The sequence below is a fragment of the Hemicordylus capensis genome, chromosome 3 (genome assembly GCF_027244095.1).
Source record: "Hemicordylus capensis ecotype Gifberg chromosome 3, rHemCap1.1.pri, whole genome shotgun sequence".
Lineage (NCBI taxonomy): Eukaryota > Metazoa > Chordata > Lepidosauria > Squamata > Cordylidae > Hemicordylus > Hemicordylus capensis.
This window is the reverse complement of record NC_069659.1, coordinates 25,928,472-25,942,160: the sequence shown is the minus strand read 5'-3', so window position 1 is coordinate 25,942,160 and position 13,689 is coordinate 25,928,472. Positions and strand designations below refer to the sequence as shown.

At 40.9% G+C, this 13,689-nt stretch overlaps 1 protein-coding gene across 13 annotated transcripts in view; it reads right to left on the bottom strand.

The window, feature by feature from the left end:
• Window positions 1-13,689, bottom strand: part of YAP1 (Yes1 associated transcriptional regulator) — a 137,621-nt gene that overhangs the window by 20,257 nt on the left and 103,675 nt on the right. For 7 of the 13 annotated variants that reach the window (XM_053310402.1, XM_053310403.1, XM_053310408.1 and 4 more), the window contains one exon: window positions 12,494-12,541. The exons of the other annotated variants lie outside the window; for them this stretch is intronic. In XM_053310402.1, the coding sequence (XP_053166377.1) occupies window positions 12,494-12,541 (48 nt within the window). The remainder of the gene's footprint in view (window positions 1-12,493; window positions 12,542-13,689) is intronic. 13 annotated transcript variants of the gene reach the window in all.

The window sequence follows — 13,689 nt, the reverse complement described above, 5'->3', positions numbered from 1 at the left end:
ACACAGGAACTGCCATAACTGTGAGTAGGTGGATCAAGCAATAGCCAGTGAGAAGAGTCTGGGTAGAATCCCTTTTAATCCCCCAAGGTGTGTAATGGCAGCGCCAGAAGAACACACAGAACCATGCTACTGTGAGTGGGAGGGGAGGAGTAAGCAATAGCCAGTGGAGACTGGTAGCCCTAAAGACTGGACAGGTGGGTGCTGCACATAAGCATCCTGCCATCCTACTCACCCTATTGCTGGAATTATTTGCCAAGACACTAAGAGAATACTAATATTAAAGGGGTGCCAATGAAACACAGACATTGGGAGATCAGTTTTTTCTGCTGGTGACAAATGCTTTAGTTACTTTCCCAGAAAGTTTTCAAAATGCCCAGAAGGAGATATACACCTATAGCAGAGTCATGAGGTACAAGGCAATTACAAGAAGTCTGAAATATTGATATTTTTTCTCTAATCAAGGATTCTTAAAAACACATTTTCCTTATCAATTATTAACATTCCTTTGGAAGCATTGTTTGTATTACTAGCAATGAGGCAGAACTACTGAAAGAGAAACATCAAGTTATCCCACTCCTTTTAATGCCAAATAGAAAGAAATGAGTTCTTTGCATCTGTCTTCATGGCAGAGGATACTGAACATATACCTGTTCCTGAACCAGGCTTTTCAGGGACGGAGACTAAAGAACTGGGTGAGACAGAAGTGACAAGAGATGATGCTCTATACTGTCTGGAAAAACTGAAAAATAGCAAATCACCAGGGCTGGATGGCATCCATCCAAGAGTCCTTAAAGAACTCAAATGTGAAACTGCTAACCTCCTTGCTAAAATATATAACTTATCCCTGAAAACGGGCTCTGTACCAGAGGACTGGGAAGTAGCAAATGTAACACCAATTTTCAAAAACGGATCCAGGGGCAATCTGGGAAATTACAGGTCGGTTAGCTTAACGTCTGTCCCAAGCAAATTGATGGACAACATTCTCAAGGATAAAATTGTTTAGCACACAGAAAAACAGGCCCTGCTGAGAGAACACCAGCATGGCTTCTGCAAAGGTAAATTTTGCCTCACAAACCTTTTTGGAGTTCTTTGAGAGTGTCAACAGGTATGTGGATAAAGCTGATCTAGTTGACATAGTATACCTGGACTTCTGCAAGGCTTTCGACAAAGGTCATCATCAAAGACTCCTAAGAAAACTTAGCATTCATGGGATAAGGAGACAAGTACATGTATGGACGGCTAACTGGTTGAAGGACAGGAAACAGAAAGTAGGGATAAATGGAGAGTTTTCACAATGGAGTGAAGTAAGAAGTGGGGTCCCCCAGGGATCTGTACTGGGACCAGTGCTTTTTAATTTATTCCTAAATGATCTAGAAGGGTAAGCAGTGAGGTGGCCAAATTTGCAGATGATACCAAACTCAATCAGGTAGTGAAATCCAAAACTGATTGTGAGGAGCTCCAAAAGGATCTCTCCAAACTGGGGGAGTGAGTGACAAAATGGCAAATGCAATTCAGTGTTGGCAAGTGTAAAGTGATGCACATTGGGACAAAAAACCCCAACTTCAAGTATACGGTGATGGGATCTGAGCTATAGATGAATGAACAAGACAGGGATTTTGGGGTCATGGTGGACAGCTCATAGAAAGCATCGACTCAATGTGCAGTCACTGTGAAAAAGGTCAATTCCATGCTAGGGATCAATAGGAAGGGGACTGAAAATAAAACCGCTAATATTATAATGCCCTTATACAAAACAATGGTGCGGCCACACCTGGAGTACTGTGTACAATTCTGGTCACCACATCTAAAAAAGGACATTGTAGAACTGGAAAAGGTGCAGAAGAGCGCAACCAAGACTACAACACCTGGGCTGGGGCTTTTTAGTTTAGAAAAAAGACAACTGCGGGGAGACATGATAGAGGTCTATAAAATCATGCATGGAGTGGAGAAAGTGGATAGAGAGAAATTCTTCTCCCTCTCATATAACGCTAGAACCAGGGGTCATCCCATGAAATTGATTGCCAGGAAATCTAGGACCAGCAAACGGAAATACTTTTTCACACAACTCATAATCAACTTGTGGAATTCTCTGCCACAGGATATGGTGAAAGCCAATAACCTGGATAGCTTTAAGATGGGTTTGGATAGCTTCATGGAGGAGAGGTCTATCAATGGCTACTAGTCGGAGGGCTATAGGCCACCTCCAGCCTCAAAGGCAGGATGCCTCCGAGTACCAGTTGCAGGGGAGTAATGGCAGGAGAGAGGGCACGCCCTCAACTCCTGCCTGTGGCTTCCAGTGGCATCTGGTGGACCACTGTGTGAAACAGGATGCTGGACTAGATGGGCTTTGGGCCTGATCCAGCAGGGCTGTTCTTAAGTTCTTAAATGCTTTTTTTTGCCAACAGTCAAGATCCAACCACCATGATGACAATGATCATCGTTCTGCAGGAAATGGGATGACATAGAACATGACAGTAGATTTTTCTGCTGACAATTATCTGTTCTAGAGAAGCTAACAACCTATTTTGCTCAAGCAACCATGAGATTGAAGGAAAACTACGAGATCACAGAAGGCAATTTTACCATGGGAACTGCTTTATTTTAAGACTACATTTTATGTGCAAGAGTGTCATGTTCACAGGAATTTTAATCCTATTTTATAGCCTACGGAATGGTAGTTGAGTCTATAAATAAGTCTAGGTAGTGGACCAAGCTGGAGAATATAATGGCTATGTATCCATTTTTGTAATTGTACTTTATTCTAACAAAGCAAATATAATTTTACTATCACCAATAAGGCACAGAAACTAAAAAGGTATACAAATATGAATGGAATCTTCTCAATTACTTTAAGCAGAACTCTAGAAGGCTCATAGTTTCCACTGATCTAGAATACTTCAATTCAAGCCAAAATAAATCTCAGAATGTTGGCTCTAATTATTTTTAGATGCTTTCTAAGCTTTGATACCACTCTGGTCCTTGTCTACCACATGTCCTGAAAATGATCAAACAGGTGTGGCACTCCCCCTTTAGATTTCAAGGCTTGGTGCTAACACTATCGGGGTCTTTGAGAGAAGGGTGAAGGAAACACTCTGAAGCTGAAACAAGGACTAGTGATTAAGAAAACCAAAAGCTTGAGCTCCTGGAGACCTAGATCCTGAAAATGGGTTAAAGAGCAGAGGCTGAGGTTCAGAAAAGGACAGACCCATTAACAGTTTCAAGTGGATAGAGGTGGCATTTCGTGTACAGTCAAATATATACATTAAGTGTATATTTTAAATATACTGAATATATATTAAGCTGGGTTGAAAAGCAAAAATTATTACATTATTCTGTTTCTAACATTTAAAAAGGTGTGGTATCCTGAGAATGGGGATAATCTGAAATACCTAGTAATGAAAGTCAAGGAGCACAGTGAAAAAATAGGACTACAACAAAATGTAAAGAAGACTAAACTAACGACAACAGGTACAGCAACAAGCCTCAGAATTGATAATAAAGACACTGAAGTGGTGGATAGCTTCTGCCTTTTAGGATTGACTGTCAACAGTAAAGGATCCAGCAGTCAAGAAATATGCCGCAGACTAGCACTTGGTAGGGTTGCAATGAAGGCCTTGGAAAGGATATTTAGATGCTGCAAAGTGTCTATACCTACAAAGATTAGAATTGTTCAGAAAATGGTTTTTCCCATGACACTCCGTGGAAGTGAAAGCTGGACTTCGAATAAGCAAAATAGAAAAAGTATTGATGCTTTTGAACTTTGGTGCTGGAGAAGACTTTTGAGGATACCATGGACAACCAGGAAAACAAACAAATGGATCACAGAACAAATCAACCCAGAATTTTCACTCGAGGCACAAATGACCAGGCTCAACTATCATATTTGGGACATATTATGCAGAGACACAGCTCCCTTGAGAAGTCCATAAAGATGGTAAAAGTTGAAAGAAAGAGAAGAGGACAACCAACAGCATGGTGGATGGACTCGATTACGACAGCAATGAATGACCTTAAAGTCCAAGTTGAAAACAGATCATCCTGCAGAGAATCTATCTACGTGGTCGCTAAGAGTCGACACTGACTTGACGGCAATCAATCAATCCTGCGTTCAATGGAAGAGTGGACTGGGACCGAGAAGATTTAGGTTCAAATTCCTGTTCATTTATAAACACTCTGGGTGTTCTTGGCCAAGCTTTCTCAAGGGTGTATTTCAACAATATGCTGGTGGACAATATGCACTTAAAAATTGCTGGCAGCAATGAACTATTCACATGAACATTTCTGGATGTCCCTCTTCAAAGAAAATCCCCATTTTTCTTTTAATGCAAGATAAGTGACCATCTTTCTTGAGTTTGCGGCTTTGGAATTACACCACTCAAGCAATCAGACCATTTGTGTGAGCAGTTTTGCACAAGTCAGTCACTGCCATTTCACTTGAAGCACTTCCCAGTGCTTCAGTTTCCAAGATGGCATTGGGGCTCAACAGCGCTCCATTTCTCTTAAAGCAGTCTCCTCCGCACCAGGAAACATGGAGCACTATTGGAGGTCAGTGTGCTGGGAAATGGCTCTTACACAGAAAATTATTTGCCAAAGTGGTCCCTGCTTAAGTGAAAATCTCTGGTATAAAGAGGCCAAATTTACTTGGTTGACAGAACCAAAAGAAGAAATCTCACCAAAGTTCCAGCTGCACAGTTACTGCAGTTCTTTCAAGGAAGAATGGAAGGGGGGCAGTGTGGGTCACACCCAGCTAGAAATGTTCTTACTCCACAGGAGCTCATACAAAAAGAGAAAACCAAACCAAACTGAAGCTAAGCTCTAGCAAGTTCTGCTCTGCACAGGCAGAGATCCCATTTGGTGTGTTTGCACAGAAACCACAAAGGTGGAGGATTTGCCTTTTCAGCTTAGTTCAGACAAACTCTGAGCTGATGCAGACACGACATCGTTAGCTGACCCACAAAGAGCTCCTCACACAAGTGGTCCACTCACGCAAGTGGAATATTGAGAGACAAGGGGACTTGTGGAATAGCACAGCTCTCTTACGTAATTAGAAGACATCACATCTTGCAAAAAACCTCTCACAAGTAGCCTGCTATTTTCAGTTAGCAAAATTTCGGTTTTTCTGATCATAGGAGAAAGTATCACAATTGCCCGTATTCCATATGAATGCACTTGCTTGAATCAAGCAAGCTATAGTAATGTCTGTAACAACTCTCAATTTGTACATTATTTTGTCAGTCAACACATCACCAAGAAGCTGGCCGTACAGGACTCTCTTTCTCTTTCTGGGAGGGAAGGGGGTGGGGGAGGGAAAGAAACCCCAGCCCTGTTTACTTTTTACTAGGGTTGCATTAAAACAGGTCATTGAAGTGCTCCTTCTAACATTTCTTAAAACGACTCCTTTGCATTAAATTACATCAAGCAATCCCTTCATCAGCTCTGATGAGTCTAAAATTGCACAGCAATTCAGAAAGAGCCATATAAGCTTCTGAGGTCTGGCAAAGGTTTGAGGCACACTGGGAAAAGATGGAACACCACGAACAGTTGACTTACACTCTCTCACACACCCATTTTATTAAAAATATTCATATTTTGCCAGGAAACTGAACACAGAAAAGCTCAGTCTTGTACCAAGGTCCTGAGTGAACATATAGCCTCACTATTCACAGCAGACGCTCTAATAAGCGCAAACATGTTTGCTGGAATTGAGACAGACTTCAGGTGTCAGTTCTACCAAGTCAGTTCTAGGTCCATGGTTTCAGCAACATATAAAACTGAACTTTGTCTGCTGGGCTAACCAACGATTCCACTCAAACAGCGTTTCCACAAATAAGTTGTTAGAAACAAGCCCAAACACTCTTAAACACAGAAATCTACTGTATCAGATCCCAAATGTTTCCACCAAACAATTTAAAATAAGTTACCTCATCTACTTCAACCAACCACCTACACATTAAAAAATGTAAGTGGCTTAAGGCTAAACAATTTTTTTAAGGATACCTTGGCTGTGATGCGAAACCCTTTCAAGTGGCTAGGTGCAGTAGCTACACATTTCAAACTTCTAAAGACTTAAAAACACAGTAGTACAGAGCAGGCCATCCTTAGAATGTCCTTAAACCAGCTGAGTGACATATTTTGCAAATGTGTGAAGTAGGGTCTTTTCTGGATTATACCACTTCATATGGCAAGTAGGAGATCGAATTTTGAAATACCCTCCCATGAGTCTTCCCTACAATTTTTAGAATAACTGAGCGGAAAGAGTTTTATCCTGGGTGACACTATCAAGGCAGTGTGTGCACATAACGCACTCTCACACCCAGTTAAGTAAAGTGCCACACACAATTTTTAAAAAACTTTTTTAAAAACTAGTACTGAGAGGTATACTGCTTCTGAACGTGGAGGTTCCATTAAGAAACAATGACTAATAGTCCTTGGCAGCCCCACTCTTCCGCAAATCAATCTCTGACCCCATTGTCAGCGACCTAAACCAGCAGCCATCCCCACATTCCAGGCCAGAGAATCTCATGGTTCTGTGTTCTGTGGAAAAGGGCCTTCTCGTATCTGCCCTGATCTCCTGCCTGCCCCTTTCACTGGGAGAACCCGTGATAAAGGTACTCAGGCAGGAAAGGGGGTGGGAACCAAAGCAAAAGCCAACACTATATAATGAGTATGCAGTAGAATTTTCTAACCTTTTTTTTTAACCTGCCGCCACTGCCACCCGTCCTCCCCCCCGACCAGTTCTGGGCTGCTGTGGGGGACCTGCTGTGTGTGGCGGGGGGGGGGGATCTGCCGCCGCCTCCCATCCTCCTCCTTCGTTTGCAGATCTTCGTCGGATACTTACAATTATATCCGGACAATGGGGCAACAGGGAGGTACACTGCCGCCCTGATGGGCTTCGACAAAAATGACAAAGCCCGCCGGCAGGAGGGGGGGAGTGGTGGGAGGTGTAAGTGCACCCTCCCCCACCCTTAGACACCCCCCGCCCAACTGGCAGAACCGTCAGTTCTTTGAACTAAATAAATCCACAATCTCAGAAAATTAGAATATTACATGGAACCAATAAGACAAGGATTGAAGAACAGAACAATATCGGACCTCTGAAAAGTATAAGCATGCATATGTATTCAGTACTTGGTTTGGGCCCCTTTTGCAGCAATTACTGCCTCAATGCGGCGTGGCATGGATGCTATCAGCCTGTGGCACTGATGAGGTGTTATGGAAGACCAGGACGCTTCATTAGCGACCTTCAGCTCTTCTGCATTGTTTGGTTTCATGTCTCTCATCCTTCTCTTGGCAATGCCCCATAGATTCTCTATGGGGTCAGGTCAGGCGAGTTTGCTGGCCAATCAAGCACAGTACACTGTATACTTTTCAGAGGTCCGATATTGTTCAATTCTTCAATCCTTGTCTTCTTGGTTCCATGTAATATTCTAATTTTCTGAGATTGTGGATTTGGGGTTTTCATGAGCTGTACGCCATGATCATCACAATTATAACAAATTAAGGCTTGACTTATCTCGCTTTGCATGTAATGCGTCTGTCTCATATATCAGTTTCACCTTTTAATTTGCATTACTGAAATTAATGGACTTTTGCACGATATTCTAATTTTCTGAGTTTCACCTGTAAATACATCTCCAGTTCACTAGCTCAACTGAGATGGGAGAAGAATTCCTTTCAAACCTCAATGAGTGTAACAAGGAGTTAAACCTGTGTCTTGGTTTGTTTCCCAAAGAAGACTTCATACATTATACAAATCCTACATGAAATAACTTTGGTATAAGATTTTGATCATGTGGGAATCAGTCCACAGTCTTTCTTCCTCCAAGAAAAAAAGAGAGCAAGAGAGCTTTTCTCTTTCCTTGTGTCAAGTCAGCTAATGTTTGAGTGTATGTGCACAAGCTGAATAATTTCAAAAGGAAGAAGTTTTATTTCTGCATATTAATTCCAGGCAATAATGTGGGAGGGGAAATGAATCACTGATTTTATAACACACACAGTGAGGACAAGCACCATCAAAACATGCTCTTACAGGGAGCAGGGGGGTGGGGGTAGAAGAGAACCACAGTTCTCCAATTCAGAATTTTATAGAATCAGCACTAGATAATCTAATTCATCTCCTTTCCCTAAGGCAGGATATCCAGCTTACCTAAGCATCCAATAGATGCCTGCCTGCCCAACTTGTTTTTTCTTTAAAGTCTTCAAGATAAATGATTCTACAGCCTCCCTAAGCAGCTGAAAAACTGATGTTTGTGGCCTAATAACCTCAATGAATTGTGCCAATAACCTTCTGATATCTTTATATGCCTTTGTAAATTGTCAAAATATTTCTTTTAACTCCTTCGGCTAATCAGAACTTTGCTCTCCACTGCTTGCTTGCTAGAACCTCTTATCATCCTTGCAGCTCTCATCTTAATCCTTTCAATCTTCCATCAATTGCTTAGAATTTGAGGTGTCAATACCATAATCAGATATAGCATTATATCTGATTATAGATATATCCAATATAATCAGATATAGTGATGGAAGTGATGATCCTGTTAAGGAGTTATAAGCAGCACTGAGAGAGGGAGGGGAAGGAAATGGGTCAACTTCAAGAGACAGTTGGCCCATTTCCTTCCCCTCCCTCTCTCAGTGCTGCTTATAACTGAAGACTATTTATTTATTCGTTCGATTTCTAGACCGCCCTTACAGAATAGCTCAGGCCTATTCAATTCAATTCAAATGAAGGTCATCATTTGTGAAAATTTTAACTACTGTACTCTTCTGAACCATAAACCACATACATGACACAGAAGGATAAATCCAGGTGAACTATTTCTGCAAGTATCAGATGACTTAGGCCTAGTCCATAATCATAAAGCTGCTTCTCTGGAGTTCACTCCCACACTGCATCTATAATGCAGAGATCTTTACATGTGTCTAGATCAGAGCTGAACAATTCTGGCCCTCCAGCTGTTTATCCCCAGCCACAATGGACAATAGTCAGGGATTAACGGAGCTGTAGTCCACCATCTGCAGGAGGGCTGAAGTTGTGCAGCCCTGACCGAAATACGTCTCACACAACTGTGTGCCCTCCTTTGCTATCACAACGATGATACCGGCCAATCCATGCAAATTAATGTGTTACTAGTGGAGTAGAGAAGGATGGCTTTGCAGCAACTATGTCACAAAGGCTGTGTGACAGTTCATAACGGAGTAATGAGAGACAGGTGGAATTGATGTGGATATTGTGGAATTGATCCCAGAGAATTTTCCATGACAATTTAACCCATAATGTATCTACTATGCCTACTAAAAATATTATATACTGCTTTTCAACAAAATTGTGCAAAGTGGTTTACGTGGAAATAAATAAAGATGGCTCCCAAAAAGGCTCACAATCTAAAAACAAGCATAAGGCAGACACCAGCAACAACCACTAGTGGGATACTGTACTGGGGTTGGATAGAGACAGTTGCTGTACCCCTCTTAAATATAAGATAATCATCATTTAAAAAGGTATCTCTTTACTCAGTTAGCTGGAGTCATAATGTACCATGACCACACATGTTTTGGGGCACCTTAAAGGGATGGAGGCCAAAAGATGTTAAATCCATAAATATGAGAAGCATATTTAAGCAGAAAGAGTCATTTAAAAACACTAAATAGATAGCAGCAGAGGCCTAATGGCAAAGCCTAGATCCGGCAGCTTTATCCCCAACCATACTGAAGATAATGCCAAAATTCTCAAGAACCTGAAAAGCCTCAGAAATGATGGAACACAATTTGAATTTGAAGGTGAGCAAGCTAAGCTTGGAGCCTTAACTTTTAGATTTTAGAGTGCTACATGAAAGAAGGCATAGAAATGAGGATGGAGGTAGCAAACATAGGAGGAGAGCAGATCAGACCCAGGATTTTTTGAAGACAAGATGAACTTGGATATTATACTGGACACTGAAAATCATTAAGAGGACCTCAAGCTATTTAGAGTATATCTTTAAATACAAAAGCTGATCAAATATACAAGTATTTGAGCTCAACAGAACATGGAATCTTGTAGTCTACTGGGATGACTCTACTTCCTAACTTCTCTTGCAGCATCAGAGACAGCCACAAACGTGGAAGGGATATTTGATGCTGAAAGCTCATATTAGAAAGGCTTATTTTATATAGGAATAATGAAGTGCATGAGATCTTGTTTTCCAAACACAATCTAATCATTACACTTCAGGCTAGAAATCAGTATTGCCCCAGGCAAGACTGGGTGGTGATACTGAATATTGTCTTTCCTTCATCTGCAAGATGCTGCTCACTTTAAGAACCTATTCCGATGTCACACACATTGCCGACTTCCACTCTCTCACTGAAGCACACTATATAGGACAACCTATCAGAGGTGTTTTTGTATAGCTGGTTCCAAGTCGGAGCAAGAAATTGCCCTTGTGGTTGTTTAGATTCCTTTCTACAGATCTATTTTATTTGAATGCAATATGTACATTTCAACAGAAGATAAAATCAGGTCCCCAGCTGGGAAGAAAGAGGCAATAGGAAGGTCCATTGGCTCTTGACATGTTGTCTAATGTTTTCAAAGGCAAATGAGAAACCAACAGCAATGAGATCAACACAAGTAGTAACTGACAGGGTCACAAATAACTTGGTGCTCATATTTTCCTTAGCACTTCTAAGCCCACAAGAATATTAGATTGATAAGATAATTGCCCTAATGAGAAGTAGAAACCTGATAAGAGATACCAGCATGAAGAAATATATCTGTGGAACATCTTTTTCCATGACTCCTAGTGACTGAATAAAGGAGAGGATTGTAAACTTTGCTTAACTATGGCCCTAAGCTCTCTTCCAATAGGAAAAAGCTAAATCCAGAACAATACTGTGTTCTGAACAAAGAATTTAGGAGTACTTAAATTTGGCCTTAATTTGATAAGTTGTATTAACAAAGCAATGAATGCAACACTGAGAGACCTTAAAGGCCAAGTTGAAGAGAGAACATCCTGGAGAGAATCTATCTATGTGGTCGCTAAGAGTCGACACCGACTTGATGGCTCTTAATCAATCAATCAATCAATCAGAGCAAAGGAATGTCAAGGTGTTGCCGACCTATAACCCTGTAAGAATTCTGGTTGTTGCAATTATGTATCCAAGGATATGCAAATAAATAAAAATCTTAACTGATTTTCCACAGCCACCAGATGAAATTATTCGAAGTCCAATTTCTGCTACTTCAGTTTATCTTATTAGAACAGAGCTAGAATGTCATGGAATAAAGTGAAAGTAAATATTACAATACCAATTGTTGAGCTCTCTCTCACTTGCACAGAAAGCAGAAAAACACATTTGTCGTTTGAAGGCAGAACTGTAAAAGCAAGGCTCATATGCTAATGATAGTAAAGGTCACTGTTGTATTTCCAGCCTAGAACAGCAGCCCTGCCACATTCAGCTAGGCAAATTCATGAGCACAGATATCTGGAATTTGATGACAATGTGTACATAATCAAGAATCCAAACCCAGATAGAACAGCAGATGAAGGTTTTTGGACTTGAACCAAGGAGGCATGAATTCAAATTCTGACTAAGGATGCCAACTGGATGCCTCTGGGCAAGTCTTTAGCTCTCTGCCTAACCTAAAGTTGGCAAGGACATAGACAGATATATGTTTTAAAGAGATAACCCAAGTATGTCATCTTGAGCTCCTTGGAAAATGGCAGAGTGCATGTGTGTACATAAAAATGAAATCGACAGAGCTTCCAAGAGGTAAAGCTTGTAAGACATGATGAATCCCACCTGCAGCCTATATGAAGTAGTTTCCTCAAAACTCTGTTGTCAAATTTTGCACTGGGCATCTTCCCCACCACACTAGTGTGTGGCACATCAGATACCTAACTAAACAGAGCACACTTATTTTTATAGCATTTCCAAAAATGAGAAAAAGCAGTGAGTATCAGGATATCCAGTTATCTTGAGTTCAGTTGATTTGGTAATTCCGTTTTTATGTATAAACCTTCAAAGAGCAACAAATGCTGCTGGAGTGTGTATGTGTGTGTGTATTTGTAAGGCATGTTGTGAGGATGTCAGCCATGTAGAGCAAGTGTTGAGGCACTTGAGGCTCTTGAAACTGGAACAGAGATCTTGTCTTTCTGGCCAACTGAAACATGTGCAACTAAGAGGAACTTTGACAAGCATCGATCTTCCCCTTCAGCACTATCCTCAGCAGTGGCAAATAAAACATGGTATCTGGAAATCGTTGCATCATGTTTCAAGAACACACTGAGCAAGCAAGAGGATACCTTTTATTAAACCAGCTATCCTTTAAATTACCAGAAGCAAGCTTTTGTGATATTCAGAGTTCCTCTTCAGACATGCTGGGGCTATTAGCAGCCTGCGGTTTATAAAATCTAAGTAGCCTCGAATAATCCAAGCACCTTGTGCAGCTGATCTAACTTAATACTTTAAAACAGAAATGTTTCTTATTTTTCTGAAACATTTGTTAAGAGCCTACCTGACGTTTTGGAGAAATTGCTGTGCTGGGATTGACATTCCGCAATGCCTAAGAGTAAAAGAAATAAGATGGATAAACATTACTTTTTTGCTGTGCACGGTTGGGATGGGCAGGCTGATTTTGACACACACACACACACACACCACCCTCTTAGCATTCTGAAGAGGCAAGTTTCCGCGACAGCCAAAGATGACAAAAAGGTAAGGGAGTTAAGAGCTGACAAAAGCTGCTGCATAATGGAACAAGACAATTAGGAGTGCTTACAGGGCACAAGAACAGTGTCATTTAACAGATAGGGAACAAAAAGGATGGGGCATGAAGGGTAGCAAACACTGCTTGGCCGCAAGTTAGTTAACTTCTCAAGAAGAAGTTACCAAAGAAGAAAAGAAATCCAAATTTAAAAGCCTCACCTAAAAGCATGCTGGCATGGCAGCGTATGAATGAGGATTAATAGCAAAGCAGTTACAGGAGAAGCTCAGACATTTCAGCTGAAGAAGGCCATGTTTTTAATCTCGTCTAAAAACAATTTATAAGATTAAGGCAAGACAAACCCACAATGATGACTCTGTTTGCACCAAAAGGTTATCCCTACAAAAAATATTTTCAGTAGGGAAGGTAGAGTGAGAGTTAGACTCCAGAACAAGGGCAGAAAAAGCAAGAGGCGATGAAGGAAAAAGCCTGAGGAAGTGATCTCCAGAAGCAAGAAATGTTTTATGATGCAGGATCCATCACCCAAAGAGGAAGGGAACAGAAGATTTAAAAAAGATTTTCTCAAAGAGAAGGTTAGGATGTCTGTGATGCCCCATACCCTGCACAAAAAGTGATGCCAGACATTTGAGACAAGGAGCTAATCAATGTATTAGCAAAAAATTTAGGACAGGAAGCACCGATGGAGAGCGACAGTTCTAGAAAGCAAGCTTCATTGTCTCTCTGGGTTCATGCCTCACAGAGTTATTAAAAAAGCAAAAGCAGCAAGAAACCTACTTAGGAACCAGCTTAGGAAAACATCATTAAAAGTTTTAAGAGCTAGTTGTAACTGAAGTGAAATGCTCAGTTAATCCAGTTTGCTTTTTGGAAACTTATGCACGAGGATTACTTGCAACAACATAAATATTACCTAACATGGATGAGTTTTCTCCTCTAGCTTTCCACTTTGTAAATCACACAGAGAAACTGATCATAACAGGGTGTGTTTA